The 17,587-nt window shown below is 41.5% G+C and overlaps 1 protein-coding gene and 2 long non-coding RNA genes across 5 annotated transcripts in view; 2 read left to right on the top strand and 1 right to left on the bottom strand.

Moving 5' to 3' along the window:
* Window positions 1-14,849, top strand: part of GPD2 (glycerol-3-phosphate dehydrogenase 2) — an 86,132-nt gene extending 71,283 nt beyond the window's left edge. For all 3 annotated transcript variants that reach the window (XM_083579028.1, XM_083579029.1, XM_083579030.1), the window contains 5 exons: window positions 64-222; window positions 4,263-4,375; window positions 5,873-5,951; window positions 6,063-6,161; window positions 10,894-14,849. In XM_083579028.1, the coding sequence (XP_083435154.1) occupies window positions 64-222; window positions 4,263-4,375; window positions 5,873-5,951; window positions 6,063-6,161; window positions 10,894-11,019 (576 nt within the window). In that variant the 3' untranslated portion in view covers window positions 11,020-14,849. The remainder of the gene's footprint in view (window positions 1-63; window positions 223-4,262; window positions 4,376-5,872; window positions 5,952-6,062; window positions 6,162-10,893) is intronic.
* LOC310746257 lies at window positions 7,308-10,791 on the top strand. The gene is made up of 3 exons (XR_014540540.1): window positions 7,308-7,958; window positions 8,214-10,235; window positions 10,284-10,791. It is a non-coding gene; the product is annotated as an uncharacterized lncRNA (long non-coding RNA).
* The window catches only part of LOC310746277, a 16,981-nt gene continuing 12,788 nt past the window's right edge, over window positions 13,395-17,587 (bottom strand). The window contains exon 2 of the long non-coding RNA XR_014540566.1: window positions 13,395-17,587. This exon is cut by the window's right edge and continues 3,817 nt beyond it. This is a non-coding gene — a long non-coding RNA (uncharacterized lncRNA).

The following is a 17,587-nucleotide window of genomic DNA, read 5'->3' as shown; positions in this document are numbered from 1 at the left end:
AGGCTATCGAACTGAAACAGTTCTTTGAGCGCTCTCTCTCTCTCTGTGTCTCAAATATTGTAGATTGAGTATGCAATCCAAGAGTATGCCTGCACTGCAGTGGATGTGATTGCTCGCCGCACACGCCTGGCCTTCCTGAACGTGCAGGCTGCCGATGAAGCCTTGCCAAGGATAATTGAGATAATGGGGAAGAAGCTCAAATGGAGCGAACAGAAGAAAAAGGTACAAGGGCGGGCCTCTAGGTTCGCAGCAAAAGGATTGTAAGATCCTTCCCCAAGATACTCATGGGCATCGGCGAATGAGCCATAGTTGTTTTGGATATTGTTTTTGTCAGGGTTGTTAGAGTTGCTGGCCTGTGGAGGTTCAAATCCCCACTAAGCCAAGATGCTCGCTGGGTGACTTCACGCCTGTCGCTTTCTCTTAGCGGGGTTGTTGTGAGATAAATGGTGGAACAGACATGTGTACAGTGGTACCTCGGGTTACATACGCTTCAGGTTACAGACTCCGCTAACCCAGAAATATTACCTCGGGTTAAGAACTTCCGGGGTGGCGCCATCGGCAATGGCGGACTTCCTCTGAACTGGAGGGACCAGCTCCGCGCGAAACGGGTCATTTCCACTACGGCGAAGCAGGGACCCTTTAAAAAATCACAGGCGGATGAAGCCTGTGAGCATGGGACTCGGCGGGCACCTTTAGCGCCCCCCCAACCCGCAAAGGAACCCATTAACGGGCTCCGAAGCGAAGAGGGGGAAGTGGCACGGTGCTGTGAGTCTACTGCTTTTTCCGTGGAGCGAAGCCACATAGCTGTTGCCGGAGAGCGCTGCCTTTTTCCTGGGACAATTTGGCATCTAAAGAATCACCCGTGAGTACTTAAAACTCGAACAATTGGATTTTAAATAAGGACTGGCCAGTAGAGAGGAATTGGACTCAAAATTTACCTCAATTTGGTACCGAAACGGGAAGGTCTAAACAGGAAGTCAGCCTTCCGTTTCTTTGTAGTCAGAATAAAGCAAAGACAACGTAAACTAGAGCTTAGAAAATTACTTTTAAAGGATTGGCTTTCATCATTTAAAATCGTGGAACCCCCCTTCGGTAGCAGGAGAAGAAGGGGGATCTTTTTTTGGACTGTTTAAACCTGCAGAAGTGAGTTTAAAGTAAAGTAACTTTCCACCGTCCTGATCCTGGAGCGGAGTGTCAGGACTGACGTTTGAAGCTCATTGACCAGAGGCAAATGTTTTTGACAGACAGCTAAAAGAAAAGTAACATAGTGACTCCATTGTTTCCTTTCGCATTTCAAAGGAACAAATATTGACTGAATATCTTAAAAAAGAAACTTTGTTGCTATTGTTCTTAAAAGAAAGAATAAACAGAAGTTTTCCCCCTAGAGGGAGACTGTGAAATTGTAACCAACTTCAGGAGCTTGCAGCTGATACAGATTACAATCGTGGGAAAGGACTTGTGACCTTGTAGGACAATGTTTTCAGAAGCTCTGTTGGGTGCTTTCTGTAAAATAAATGCCCTATTGGATCAGCTAAGCCAGAAGACTTTTGATGACTAATGCGACCAGAAATTTTGAACAGGCAGTAGGAAACTACATGGAGCCTACCCAGGAACTAAAACAGGAGTGTGCTATGACAGCACAGATGAGAGAAGAGGATACTGCTGAATCCTGGGTGCCAGAAATGGAGGGAGTTGCGGCCCTGCAGGATCATGAGCCTTTGGATTTGATAAATGAATTTGGAAAAAACCAGATTTGGAAAGATAAAGTTTGGTTTGGTTTGGAAATGGAAATGGAAATGGAAATGGAAATGGACTGACCCTCCCATGCAGGGATGTTTGGACTTTCTGAGTCTGGTAATGGGCCGTCAGATGTTTGGAGCTGTGGGGGCTCTTAATTTTGGAGGGAATCTGAAACAGGAGTTTAAATATCACATGGAGTTTAGTCTGGACTATGGAAATGGGGCTGATCTGCTGAAAAGGGTCAAAAACATTACTAAGCTGGAGTTCCCACGAGTGAAAGGAAAATATGAAGAAGAGTCGCGGAAGGGACATGGAAGAGACTTGAGGGCCTCGGGTATAAGGATACCAGGTTAATGCGCTAGATTAATGGGACAAAAAGGACTGACAAAATCCGGGACCAGGAGGAAGGGATGCTGGATGAAGATTGGATTGTTTTACTTTTTTTTCTTTTATCATTAGGACTGTTTTAAAATAATTGATGAATGTTAGAAAAATGTTGAAATGGAACTACTTGGTTCTAGTAAAAATGTTTAAAGAATTAGGTTAATGATATGGTTATGAGAAGTTGGTAAAAATAAGATTTAAGTTTTAAGTTTTAAGGTTTGATATAAGACAAGATGAAAATAGATTAAGATAATGTAAGGACAAAATATTATGAACTATGGAAAGGATTTGCTGTGATAATTATTAACCAGGATACAAGAAAGGGAAGGAGGAGGAGGTCAAAGAAAGAAGGTAATGAAAGTTAAAAATTTGAGAATGATGGATGTATTTTTTCTTTCTATTTTTTTGTTTTGTCTTTTTTATAATTTTAAAATTTTTTAAATAAATATTATAAAAAAAAAGAACTTTGCTTCAGGATGAGAACAGAAATTGCGCAGCGGCAGCAGGAGGCTCCATTAGCTAAAGTGGTGCTTCAGGTTAAGAACAGTTTCAGGTTAAGTACGGACCTCCGGAACGAATTAAGTACTTAACCCGAGGTACCACTGTATTGGGATTCAGTTCTGGGCAAATATGCAGATGCTCGCGCTGCTGGGTTGCAGTTCCTGCACATTGTGACTTTTGAGTAAGTCCCACTGAACAGAGTAGGACCTCCCCGCCCGCCCCCCCCCCCCGGCAATATGCATGCATAGGCTCGGATTGCTTGGCATGAAATTACCTCGACCGGGGTGGGGGGTAAATCGAATTAAGTACTTAACCTGTACTTAACCTGTACTTAACCTGTACTTAACCTGTACGAATTAAGTACTTAACCTGTACGAATTAAGTACTTAACCTGAGGTACCACTGTACTTTCTTTAACTCCTTGGAGGGGTGTGTGTGTGTGTGTGTGTGTGTGTGTGTGTGTGTGTGTATACACATGCACACATATTCACAGACACGCATGGGCACACCCCCCCTATTCTGGTTGGGCCCAAACCACATGCTACATTTACTCAAGTGATGCTGCTAAAATAGCCTCCCTTTGGAGACTGATCACCCTCCCTGCTATAACATTTGGAGGTACTCACCTTCTTCCCAGAGTTCCCTTTCCCCAAAAAACCATGGTGGAGAGAGAGGAGATAAACAACATGACCCAATCCACATGGTGAGTACTGCAACTCTTGCCATAACAACTTAGACCTGTTACTGAGGGCAGGCCGATTCCTGCCCCCATGGCCTTCCTGTGGTGCATGTAGGTTGCACTGGAAAAAAGAATGTCTTTCATAAACGTGCTTGCCCCCTCCCTGCTGCCCCCAGTAGCTGTACTTCATGTGATCAAGGAGTTCCAGTATCTTGTTTTCAGGCCTTTTGAAGCTAACTTAACTTGCTATGGAAAACAATATTTTGTCAAAGCAGGATAGCTGGTTTCATCTGTAAGTCCCTACTTCCTCAAAGGAGCAGAGCCTGGAAAACACTGAACGTGATCAGGCACATTGAATACAGGAGCAGAACAGCAAGGAGCAGAAAACAGTGCAAAATGAAGTTTTGGAATGGAAGAGGGGATTTGAAGATTCCCAACCATGGTCTGCCTCATTGTCCTGCTGCCTGAAGAGAGTAATCACAGCAAATGCCAGAAGCCCTCAAAAATTGGATGCATTAAAGCCTGTGTCTCGCAATTTAGTGTATTTATTGTAGCTATAAGATACCAGCATTAAATTTAAAGGCCATCTCTTGTCCCTTTCTGTCTGCAAGCACAAGTCTTGCTGACATCGCTGCTAGTTGCATGTGTGGATTGAGGGCACGTTAGAGCCTTTAAAATCTTTACATTGCACGTCTCCCGGAGTAATTATCGCTTGATAATCAACACTTGTACAACCAAACCAGTGATCTAGCTGAAGCATGAAATGCTGCCTAATCTTAATTACCTTGTTCACCTTTAAGCACTTTTTGGTCATCAACTGCTGATATTCCTCTAAGGACCAGCAATTATAATTAAGTGAAAGGAGCCAGTAAAACATTACAGCAAAGAAGGAATTCGGAATGTAAATATTTGCTGTTACCCTAGAGTTGAGACACTGTGTGCTGCTCTCTCTGTATAGGAGCAGCTTGCAGAGGCGAAGAAGTTTTTGTACTACGAAATGGGCTACAAGGCACGATCAGAGCAACTGACGGATCGCAGCGAAATCACTTTGTCCCCAGGAGATATTGAGAGGTAAATACATTGTGCAAGGTAGTAGTTGCTGTTCTCTGGGGTCTAGACAGAACTGCAGTGGGTAGGTGGCAAGTGTTAAGAACAAAACCCCCAGCTGCGCAAGCTGGGCTGGGATGGCAGATCCTTTTATTTAATTTTGCTGCCATTGTACGTAATCTTTCTTTGTGTTTATTTGCCACGTTTGAGGCTGGCTTGAGGGGTGTATGGGGTGTTAGGGGACAGGTAGGACCTCTGGTGGGGGATACATTGTGCTCCTTCTGGGGTATTTTGTCCACCTTTGGTCCCCACTCTGCACTCAGCTCTCACCTGTGGCTCCTAGAAGCTGTAAGCTTGTGCCAGTGCCCACACTCTTGGAAACGGCTTTGACTGGCCTTTCCTTCTCCATGCGAAAACGGACTCCGGCAGATTAAGTGGATGAGACCAATAGTGGGTCCCACGGTCAAGAACGCAGTTTCTGCATGAGCTGTAGAGGGAAATGGTGGGCAGATGGGGCTTGGCAACCAGGGAAGGTTTCCCATCTAGGAGAAGGAAAACTGATCCTAAACCACCACTGCTTTGTGGGATATCTTTGGGAGAAGGAAGATTAAAGAGCCCTACATAAATCAGGAGTGGAGTCCCTAGGATGGTTGGATGGCATCATATGCACCTCCTTCTGGCAACTCCTGGATCACATCAGCGAGGCTGAGAGGGAGGTCTTGTCATCTGGGCAGCCCAGGACCTCCATATACACTGCCTAGACTTGTGCCTAGGGGAGGTCACTTTAGCTTGATCTCACCCCCAGAGTACTCCGTTGTCTCTTGAGACAGACAGATGCCATTAGGTTGCCTTGACTGACTGTTTGACATTCCCTGATTGGCTAAGAGCATCGGGCATAATTATATCTCTGTCTTGGCTCAACACCTGTTGGGTCTGTGTATGACACTGCCTTGTGTATTCAGATGATTAATCCATCTGGTCCATTAACACTCTCTCTCTACGCTGACTTGTAGTGGCTCTCCCGCGCTTTTAGGCCAGGGATGAGGAACCTCTATGGCCCTCCAGATATTGTTGGGTTCCCACTTCCCACCAGCCCCAGCCAGCAGTCACAGATGATAGGACTTGTAGTCTATCGACATCTGGCGAGCCACATATGTTTCTGATCCCTGCTTTAGGCAGACATTTTCCCCACTTCTGCTACCAAGTTTATTCAACTGGAGATGCCAGGAACCAAATCTGTGTGTTTGTGTGCAAAAGTATGTGCTCTACTATTGAGCTGCACCTCCTTCCCCAAGCTGACTGAATCCTGGCAGTACTTGGTATGGTAGAAGGTGGTATGTTATGGCATTAAAATGAGGAAAGATGAATAGTGTTGGTGACAATAACCGTGGCACTGTCTGATGGTGGAGATTTTGCAAGGAAGGAGGAGAACATCCCATAGATTTAGGTTGGGCTTCTTTATAAAACTGCTTTTGCTGTTTGGCATTATATAGCTGTTTCCTGAATTATCCAATTTTGCAGATATAAAAAGAGATTCCACATGTTTGATAAAGATGGCAAAGGCTTTATTACCATAGTGGATGTGCAGCGTGTGTTGGAGGTAACATTTTACTTACCTTAAAAAAATACTATCAAAATTGCCCGATGTGCTATTAATAGTGTTTTGTTAATCCAGGATTGTGGGGTTTTTTTCTTTCATAAACATTTATAGAGCATCAACCTTCAAATTAATGAAAGAGCACTCCACGAGATTTTGAATGAAGTAGATCTGAACAAGAATGGGCAGGTTGAACTCAACGAGTTTTTGCAGGTGAGTTGGTTCCTTTTAAATATGTGTTATTGTTTTTATGCATATATTTTATAATATATGCAAAGTATAGCATGACAAGAAGGGGTGGGCAGGCAGCTCTGCTGGCTTCTTTGATTGCCATCCTTGTGGGCCCTGCCCCTGAGATCCAGATCCCCAGGCCACTTGGCACCACCACAGTGGCACCTCAGAAGTCGAACGGAATCCGTTCCAGAAGTCCAAAACATTCAGAAACCAAGGTGCAGCTTCTGATTGGCTGCAGGAAGCTCCTGCAGCCAATCGGAAGCCCCGAAGGACATTCAGGTTCCAAAGAATGTTCACAAACCGGAACACTCACTTCCGGGGTTGTGGCGTTTGGGAGCCAAAACAGATGAGTACCAAGGCGTTCGGGATCCAAGGTATGACTGTACTAGCTGCTCTCATCCTCTGAGGCTGGCCTCTTAATCCACTGCGGCCACTGCTTGATTATCATGGTGAGTGACAGAGAAGCAGTGCAGGGAGGTGGAAGACACCCAGAATGCAATTTTAGCCCATGATCTGGCTGTGACATAGTGCAGGCATGCAGGCCTTGAAATCGAGGTCTCTGAAAAGCATTTAATGTTTACCTTTTCACCTTGAGATTTTTGTCAGCAAATTGGTAATGGGAATGCTGTTCTTGGGTTGGGCAAAACGTTAAATCCTTTGTTTCAAACTCAGTTGTGTTGACTCCTTAGGTTTCTTCCTACTCACCATGCAGTTTCTCGCTTTTAAAAAATTGATCTCCAGCCTACTTTCCGACTTAACCAATTCTAGTAGACTTGGCTTAAATCTAAGCAGGCAAATTTTCATGCTCAAAATTTGTCCTTTGCATGTTCATAACACTGACTTGTATGGAGACTGATTAAATATTGATGTATTATTTCTCCTGATTTTTTAAAATTCATGAATATACAGGATGTTAATTTATTTTGTGAATGGGCAGCATGTTAGATGGCACTTAGTCTAGTGGTGAATCAGCACAGTGTTGCTCACATTGTCCAACATAAGGGCCAGTGGCCCAGGACATGATTCCTTCTTAGTGGTCCAATGCTGAATATAAATTCAGAATTTTTTTGCTCTTTTCAGAGGCTAGCTGTATCTGTGATTTTGTAAACCATTTAAATGCAGGTTGGAAGGATGTTTGCTACATAGTTGCCAATGGTTGGACAGATGCATTTTCCTTTTTTAAAAAAAGCATTCTTTTTTTGTTCCAGCTATATGATAGGGACGGAATATCTTGCATATTCCCTCCCCATCTCATTATTAAACCTATTTAAAAACTGAAATTCAAAAAGAGGGGAGAAGCAAAACAATATACTCCCCTTCCTATGATAAAAATACTAAATTTGTGCTATTGGGCTGTAATTAATTCGACATCTGCTTGACACATGGATTACTCCTGGATCACATACATGCCACATTCAGTTTCCAAGCACACCTGCATTGTTAAAATTTGTGCACTCCATCTTTCAATTCTCTCTCCCCCCCCATGTATTTATTTTAGGGGGGCACCCACCCACCCAGACTCACAGCAAGGTATGAGAGGCAGCTTGAGATGGGGTGGGGGTAGGGTATTGCTCCAGACAACAAGTAAATCACTGTGATCTCTCAACCAGCGTTCATCTTGCTGCATGCTTCTTTGCTTGATGAGTCCTTTAGCACACAGTATAGCCTTTCCCTTAGCCAGACCCGCCCTTGGGGTTTGATGTGTGAAGGGAGAAGTTTGTGTGCATGGCCCCCTCCTTCCTTCGCACGGCCAATTCCCTCCCCTGTTGTACAGTGGTACCTCGCAAGACGAAATTAATTCGTTCTGCGAGTTTTTTCGTCTTGCGAATTTTTCGTCTTGCGAAGCACGGATTCCCTGGGTATTAACGGTTTTAAGAAAAAGGAAACAAACTCGCAAGACGTTTTCGTCTTGCGAAGCAAACCCATAGGGAAATTCGTCTTGCAAAGCAACTCAAAAAACGAAAAACTCTTTCGTCTTGCGAGTTTTTCGTCTTACGAGGCATTCGTCTTGCGAGGTACCACTGTAGTTAGGAGTATCCGTAGCCTGCCTGCAAGCAGAATTGGAACCCCAGTTTTTGAAGTCTCTTCTCATTCTTGCTAGCAAGCATAGTTAGCGGAGTTTTGCTGAGTTCTAGACATCGTGGCAGTTCTAGACGTCGTTGCCACGAATCAGGAAGTGGAGGAGAGTATCAGCACACAGGAGGTGGAGGAGAAATTGGCTAACACGAGCCTCAAGTTGTGTGTTTGCCTTGATGTTTGAACTCCGCCACTTGCATATCAATTGGCCTGTGAATTGCTCCCTTATCCTATAAAACCAGAGGGGAGAAAATTGGTCTGTGGTTTTGTGGGTGCAGAAAGTGGAACGTAGGAACACATGTGTCTTTAATTCCAATGCTGCAAAATACACAAGCTCTAAAGAGGCTTCTGAAATGCATCTAGGCATCCATTTGACTCCTTTCATACAAGCAGCAGCTTATTTGTTTTCCATTGCCAGCCAGATTTGTTTTTGTAGAGCCTTCCTTGGTCAGGTTTTTCAAATGACTGCCAGGTCCTTCCTGCGCAGTGGCAATGATGAATGCAGAACATGAGATAAATTAATGCTGGGGATTTTGGTCAATGTCAGCCCTTTCTTCACTGTGTCAAGTTAAACAAACAAGATCAAGGCAAAGGAAAATGGTAATTGTCTCTCTCAAGATGGGTTGCAGATAAGAGCACTGTTGAATCTAAATGTGGAAATTTTCACAGGTTGAGTCTAGCGTATTATATACATTTGTGTGTGTATATGTATATTCTCCCCCCTTCCACACATAGTAGAATAAGTTATGTGAGTACATTTATTTATACAGAGGTTTAAAATAGAAAATTTGCCTGTAATGTAAATCACGTTAAGGTGTTCTTTAAAAAAAATAAAATATACTCCCCACTCCCAGCTAACATTACAGTTTCCCCTTTCTCATTTATTCTCAGGCTCCAAAATTAACAGGATTTAATTTTAGATTTTGAAAATCTTATTCTGTATTGATAGCACTTTGATTTCATGATTGTATTTGTTTAAAATTTGGCTTTATTTGTCAGTGCCATTATGTTAAGATGAAATAGCTTATCCTGCCGTATGTTATTTGTGATTTTTTTTAAGGGACCAGCTTTATTGTGCTTGGCACACTTCAGATATTTAGGGGTGCGTGCTTAAAACCATTTAACACAGATTTGCAGTTTTCATTTAAATTTCCAACCTATCTTATCCCAAGTACTTAGGCCAGGCAATAATACCAAACAAGCCAATAAAACTAATAATTCCTATTTAAAATATAAAATGCAATGTTTAATTCATACTGTTCTATACCAGTTTCTCTCCTGCCATCCAGAACAGAGCCTGTAAAAAACAAGATCTGGTTGCATTTTTGGGAAATATTCATAATTCAGGGCTATACCAGTTTAGAATACAGAGTAGGGGATCTCTTGTTTGACATTGCCTCTACGTCAGGCAGAAGGCTTTTTGTCTAGCCACCTCCCTGGTGTGCTATCTTTGTAGGTAAGGGGTGCTTTTCATACACAAACACTTTGGGACAGGTGATTTCACAGTGCATGTATTCCTCAGTTGGTATTGACCTACGTGGATATAATGTATTGTCATCACAAGCAGGTGGGTAAAAAGGAGAACTTCTGCTCCTCCAAAGGAGTAGGTCTTTTCATTTATTAGACACATATGATGATTCTTTGAATAAATAGGATGATGAGTGGCCTACTTCTGTTTTCTTCTTCGATACCTGTTTCCTAGATTTTTAAATCTCCAGGGCAGGGACATATCCTTCTGTTCTTTGAAAGTACCATGCTCATGGGTGATGTTACTGTTGCTGTTGCATCCATTCGTGTTAGCCTAGTCTTTCAGATGCTTCAACCTGCTTAAACTCCATGGCTTTTCTCAAGTAGCCAGAAGAGCTCCAATGAATACTTGACTGCGCTTGCTTAGGCAGTCCAATGAGTTAACATAAAAGTCAGAAATATTCATATCTATATATACCTATATCTATATGTAGATATATATATATATGTGTGTGTGTATATATATATATATATATATATATATATATCTGTATATAGATATCTGTATATAGATATCTGTGTGCACATACACACATATACATACAGAGAGAAAGAGATGAATATCCTGGAGGAATTTCTGATTGCTCAGAAAAAGGAAAATTGGCCAAATAATGCCTTGCACATTGTTCATTCATCTCTGCTTTGGCCCTAAAGGGAAAAAAGTCAGAGAAGTAAAACGAGAGTGTGGCTTGTAGCATTTGCTGTCAGGTTGATAATTGTGCGATGCAAGCCCAGCATACCAAATAGGGCAGGAAGAGCACTTTTCCAATTGTTCTGTTGGCTTTCTCATTGGAGTAGCAACAATATGGAATCAGAATACTATTAAGAGAGCATGCCCACCAGTGGTAATATTGAAGATGCTGTGCTCATCTTCTGAGGTGTGGAGGGTGGTGACACAAGAGCGATGCTTCTCAGTGGTCTTCCACTCTGGATTTTGAGAGTCAAGCCTGGCTCTACTTCACCACAGAGTTTTGTAATGTGTTAACGTTTGCTCGTGTGTTAAGACATTATAATATATATATATATATATATATATATATATATATATATATATACACATTTCTAAATGAATGAGTCTTCTCAATCCTGGTGTTTGTTTGTGTTTTAGCTCATGACTGCTATCCAGAAAGGATTTGTCTCTGGAAGCCGTCTAGCTGTACTTATGAAAGCTGCAGAAGAGAACATCCACCAGCGCGATAGGATTTCAGTAGATCGGAGTGGTGGCGGTCTGTGAGTTTTGGGAACCCTCGGCTGCAAAATGGTGGATCTCCTGTTGCTGCTGAAAAACATTCCAGTGCTTTCAGATGTGTCCCGCTTCCTCTGCTTGATCTGTCTGGCATTGAGCAACCGTACGGAAAAAAACACTGTTGCAGTCTGCTTACTTAACAGTCTACTATTGCAGTCCTTAAAGTTCTACTACCATTTTGACTTTTGGCCTCCTTAACTGGGTATATGTTTCTGCTTTCTGCAGAATCAGTGGTGGACATGCATTTGGAGTGAGGGAACTCTGCCCCCAGTGCCTTTTTCTGGGCAACTCCTGGGGGATCTGCACTACACCTTGGTTGCCCTTGAGGCCCATGGCAGGAGATCCAGGTGCAGTTTCATTCTGCCACCTGAACTGGAACAAGAAAAAATCCTTTTCTACCTTAGTAAGGTGGCCCCTGGCTCTCTTCTCCTATCTTGCTGCTTTGATTTGGCAGAAGTGGAAGGTGCCAGCATGCCTTTAGTGTCTTATACGTCGGCTTGTTTATTAAACTTCTGGATTGCTTTTTTCTTTTTCTTTTAGGAGAAGTGTGTTGTGCTAAATATTCATCTTGTTGCCTAGAACTTTGGGGATGATTGTATTATTATTATTATTATTATTATTACTGGTATTGCAAAGCTATTAAAGCATGCATGTCATTTTAAAAAAATGGAGTGATTTGTTGTTGGGGAGAATAAGAGTTCTCACATCTGGATTTTCCATTGAATATTGCACAAAATATAAATGTATGTCCTGAAAATTGCCATGATAATTGTGTCCGGGTTGGAGGACATATTGAGTTCAACATATTTAAGTCTAATTGAAACTAGTGGGGCGTACTCAATTATGTCCTTCACCTGTGATTTACAGGTGAATTTCTGAAATCACTTTAAGACAAGCATAAGTTTAGAAGCACAACACAAGATTATTATGATCATTATTTAAATGGTGCCTATTATGCCACCATGGGAAAACGCAACATTATGGATGGAAGTTTCATCCCTGTTATTTCTTCTATAGCAAGTGGTAAAGTTTGTGGTGCATATACAGTAGTTGGGTTTCTTGTGAGGTTTCTATCGTGTTTTTAATGCCAGTATCTCAATTTATTGTTCGTTTATGGAGAATACACAAAACAAAGCACAAGCCGAAACTATTCTAGCATCTCAGCATGTTTTGCTAGAGAAACATGGAGCTGGATTTCATTTAATTATTATTAAGGTAGCCTGTTTGATTTTGGGCACGCTTTTGAAGCATGGGTTTTCATTTATCTTTTGCCTTCCAATTAAGTGGGATAATGTCACTCAGGTCACTTGGAAGCTTTCTTTTTGCTGTCTGCAAAATAAAGGAATAGTATGCAGCAAAGAGAAAAGTTGACATCAGGTGGGCCTTTATTTTGATATCTCTAAGGGCTTTTACCCTCATGCCAGTTTTTTTATTTAAGGGATACTCCTGTAAGAATTGACATGGGAAAGTTCTGCACTATTTTAACGGCATGTCGAGATCGTTTTCATCATCATTATTACTCTTATTATCATTATTTATTATTGTTAGTTTCACCCCCTGAGTGATGCAAAGAGGGCATCCCAGGGAACAAAATGTAGGAATTGGCCCTTAATGGCATGTAGATGTAAGAAGGGTTTCTGTGCACAGGGCTTTTCAGTACTGGCATATACCGCAGGATCCTTCTAATGGACCATGGAACTATCTTAATATTCCTGCAATGCCATCCCCAAACCTCTCCCCTGGCAAAAACACTTTTTGAAGGTGTAGAGGGTGTTTACTGCTAGGAATAGCTGCAAGTGTATTAAAAGTAACCCGGCAACTAACTTTTAGAAGGATCCATTCACATTTTTGCATGTATAATTTTTTTTTCATTCTCAAGATGAAGGCGAAGAGCCACAATCTAGTAAAAGATATTTGAGGGCAACGTTCTCAGAGGCCTGCTGTGAAATTCCATTCAGACATTTCTTTTTGCTATGATCAAGGTCCCTCAGACTTACTGTTTTCTATGTTGGCAGTAGCAGGAAGGAAATGGAGAAGAAACAGATTTGTCTTGCTTTTAGACCCTGAGCATTTCAGATAGACTTGAAACATGTGACTAAATCCTTTTGTATATTTGGACATTTGAGACGTCTGTCTCTGAGCACAAAGGGTTATTTTGTACTCTCGCCTGCTTCCCCTCCACACCACCAACACACATTGGGCTGGTTTTTTCATATCTGTTTTCATCCCCTTATATATGTGTATGTGCATCTAGTTTGGGGGACATGAAAAATCAGCACCAACCATTAATTGGAAACTTGCTTTCCCACATATTGCAGAATGTGGGGAAATGACTACCGTATTTTTCCGAGTATAAGACGCCCCCGTGTATAAGACGCCCCTTATTTTTTTGGATTCAAAATTAAGAAAATGCACTATACACTCTGTGTATAAGATGACGCCTTATTTTAAACTTCAGAAATTTAGGAAAAAATATAGTCTTCTACACGGAAAAATACTGTATTTCCTCTATTTGCACCCCTAAAAGGGTGTGTGTGCCAATATTTGTATATAATCAAAGTAGCATTTTAAAATTTCATACCTTCAGACAAAAGAACATCTGCTATCATGTTCTCTCTCTCTCTTTCTCTAACCATTAGCTTAGCAGTAGGGCTTTTAGCACTGAAGAGCAATGGGTATCCAAGCCATGTTACTTTAGACCTGTCAGAATGAAAACCTCAGCACAAAGTGTTTTCAAAATGCATATAAACCTTTATATGCACATTAACAGAAGGCAACACAGGATTTCCAGCAATGTCTAGTTATGCCAATAACTTTAGCCCTATCGGGGCATCATGAGCTCCTGTTTTCAACAACACAGGAGCATGGAGCAGGCAGCACCATGTAGATTTGCATCTGATGTCATGTGCTTCCCCCCAAGGTCTGTACATACAGCACAACACTTGTGAAGACTTCCCCAGAACCTTGATTATGATGGGGTGACCTTCATGCGCACCACTATGTTCATGAATGGCCCTTCCCTAGAGACGTCGGTGGGACTCCTTGGTGTGGTTCCATTCCTTTCTCCCGTAGCTCTTTAGCCTAGGCATTACTCTCCTCACCGTTTGCTACCAGCACGTCCACACCATGAGCATGCACTTGTAGTGGAGGTTCTTTTCCTTTCTTCCGTAGTTTTATAGTATGCACGTCCCCCCATTTTGGGTTGGATCTCTCTGAATGTCTTTCGCTTTGTGACGCGAGAGTCACATGTTCGCCACTGCTTTGTACAGGAAGCGAAAAGTTGTGCGCATCATACTTGACTGATTCAGTCAAATGATAAGTGGAGAATTACTTGATTGGCACGATGTTCTGGATTTTTGTTGTTGTAAGTTTGGAAGATGGTCACGTGCGGGAAATAGAAAGCACGTGCAGGGTTTTTACTTTTCCCAGATAATAATTCTGTATAATGCCACAGTGTTCCAAAAAGAAAGCCAAAACAATGAACAGCAAAGCAGCCCTGTGGTTTGGTGTGTGTGTGTGTATGCACACGTACCTATATGCATACATATACATATATACTTTGCCGCATGTTTTTCCATCTGGCACTTTTATGTATTGTGACGGGTTATTGTTCAGGATTGGACTGTTAAATACTGTGTTTGAGGCTGGGTTGTCATTTTTATAACTGTCTCTGTGTTTTATTGTCATTATTTATTACTTTTGATATACAGAATGAGCTGCATGCATTTATAGAGCAATAAGAGGATGTATTTAATGTGCCTTGTTTTTAACTGAATAAGAACTGAACACATGAATCAATAAAACTGATTAAAATGGTCCACTCGCTGGCATTTTGATGTTACCGGCAGTTACGGAAATAAAGTTGATTAGTCTTGAACTATACCCTCCCTTCTCTTGCGCCTCCTCCCCACCCCACCGGTGGTTAAAAGTTTAAAACAGATTCTTCTTAAACCTCCAGTTTTAAGGGATAATATAAATTACTGGCCTTAACTCTGTGTGTCTGGTTGGGCAAATTAGGAGTTAACATCCAAAGAAGCTTGTCATGAGGTATTAATAGTAGATGTCCATTTTGGAATACAGTAGAATATATTTTCATTGCTACCATGGAGGGCTTTTCCCCTCTTTTTTCTCTCTCCTCCCCACACTGTGAGATCAGAAAATGGCAACAGCCCACAAATTGTTACCAGGACGGACTTATTTATTTATTTTGTTTCATTCAACCCAAAGCTCTTCAGGCACCATGTCCCCAGCCCACACTGATGAATTTTTTCATGACTAAAATCAATAGGAATAAATGGAAAAGATTACATAATCCATTTTGATCATCTTGCATGTCAGGTTAGTCCAGAGTTGCCAAGTGCTGATAAATGTTCTGAAAAGAGAGGGAGGGGGGAAGCTATATATTTTCATTGACAGCAAATCAGCTAAGCTGTTTATAAGTTTTTAACGCATTAAAAATAAGAATCATTCTCATATTCTTTTATAGTCCCAAATTTACATTTGGCGCATGGGCTTTTTCAGATTATGGTTTTTGTTTCTTAACGTTTGCTGTCAGAATGCATTTGTTTTGCTTCGTCATGTGAATGCTGTGTGGTTGGCGGCTGGAACATTATGAAATGTTTAGAATCAATGCATCTTGAGCACATAACTGCAGCCCCCCCCTTAAAAAAATATGGTTGTGTAGGTGATGTTTTTGGAGACACATTCTTCCACCAAAAACCTCAGAGCCTGCTACCTTCCTTATGCTCAAAAGCATTAATGCACCTCTACCCCACATCCTTGCATGCGCTTTTAGAGGGATAGTTGCCCTCTCCACAGAGATAGATAAATGAATTCATAATAAACCTAGTGAAAAGGATGTGCCGTGGCCAAGGTTTCAGGCTCCAAACACATAGGAAAAGGAGGACGCGCATTTCAGCAGCGAGCCTGGAAAATACCAAGTGCTTAGAGTGAATTCCCACATCAAATTTGAACTGATTGCATTTGATTGGGGGAGATTATAAAAGAGAGCAACATCTTCAGTGATGTGCGTTTTGCCGCTTAAATGAGTTCTGTTTCTCACCCGCTGAAAATGAAGGGCCTCTCAAGTTTGCCCATCTCCTCCTGCCTTTTTAGTCTCATTCCTTCCCACCTCCCAATTATCCACTGGAGGTATGAAACGTATACAGAGGCGCAAGAGCATTCATGCTGTACAATATTTGCACAGGTGTTGTGATCAGGAGGCTGCTGCGGGCTTCAGTCCAGAATCAATACTTCACTCAATCTGTGTGAGACACAACTAATTTAGGAGAATTCCTGGTCTTCTCTCCCTGCGAGTATCTCTGCTTTCCATAAACTGTCAGTGGCTAATTCCTTGCTAAATGGTGCTGTGCCTATTCTTAATTCACCTGGAGTTTTTCTTTTTCTGAAGGCATAAGCATACATTAGGTTATTGAGCTGGATTTGTACTGAAGTGCAGAAAGATTTGCTATTAAATCTGCACACACACCCCCTGAAATACTGTTAAGCTGTTACATTTTGGTATGTATAACTGAAGCTTTAATTTGGCCCTCATTGGGTGTTAATTCAAACTCGTTAATTCCTTAAAAGTTTTTTTTTCTTTTTAAGCGGGTGCAATATCTTGAATTATCTGTTATTCAACAGCTGCACCGTCTGAAGAACATCTGTTCTTCACATGATGCAGAGCTACATGCTTTCTGTGGTGTACTTTCTTGGTTTAAGCACAGTCTCTGTAACGCTAAAATCACTAGCTGCAATCTGGTTAAAAAATATACCCACAAACGCATTGTGTCTTCCTTCGTTCAGTGAGAAGGCATATCCAACTTTGACATGCTCTCTCCTGTCATCCGAACAAGACATTTGGTCCTATCTTACCAAGGCACCCTAATCTGTTTGTCTAAGCAGTGTAGATGTAATTAACTTGAGCATTAAAACTGAGGCAACTGAAGTGAACTGAATCAGTGTAAACTGATTTGAAGCACTTTTTAAAATATACCAGGTTCTCTCTTGGTTTCTCCTAACTAGTAACCTCTGGACATAAATGGAGAATTGCTCCCTCCTAATCTGTTCAGCCGAATTTATTTTACTGAACCGCTGAGATGCTTTTAGTTTTGCATCTCTACAATTAACTGATTTGCAATTCATTTTTATGCATGCTGAGTTTTTTCCTGTCCGAGTCAAGAAGCTGTAAATCTCTGATCTATTGAACTGACAGGGAAATATATTTCATTCCCCCCCCCCCATGAATCATTTGCCACTCTTATTGCAGAAAAATGGCAAAATTATGGTGTACCACGTTTTAATAAATTACTGCTTTTAAAAAAATTGTTCTATAGCCTGTTTGGAGAAGAATATGCGTTTGTTTGTTTTTTTAAAAGAATGCTTCTGAATGGCTTGGCAAACAGCTTGCTTTTTTCAAATGAAGCCCAACAATAAGATACTTAGATTATTTTAAAAGGCTGTAAGGTTGTCAACAGTTCATGTATTTTTGATACAGATCCAAATTTTATTCTGTGGAGCATTTATTGATTGTTTCCCCTGTATATTATTAACAGAC

Source organism: Podarcis filfolensis, assembly GCF_964270895.1.
Source record: "Podarcis filfolensis genome assembly, chromosome: 1".
Classification (NCBI taxonomy): Eukaryota; Metazoa; Chordata; class Lepidosauria; order Squamata; family Lacertidae; genus Podarcis; species Podarcis filfolensis.
Note: the sequence above shows the minus strand (reverse complement) of the source record. Positions and strands in the feature narration are given on the sequence as shown.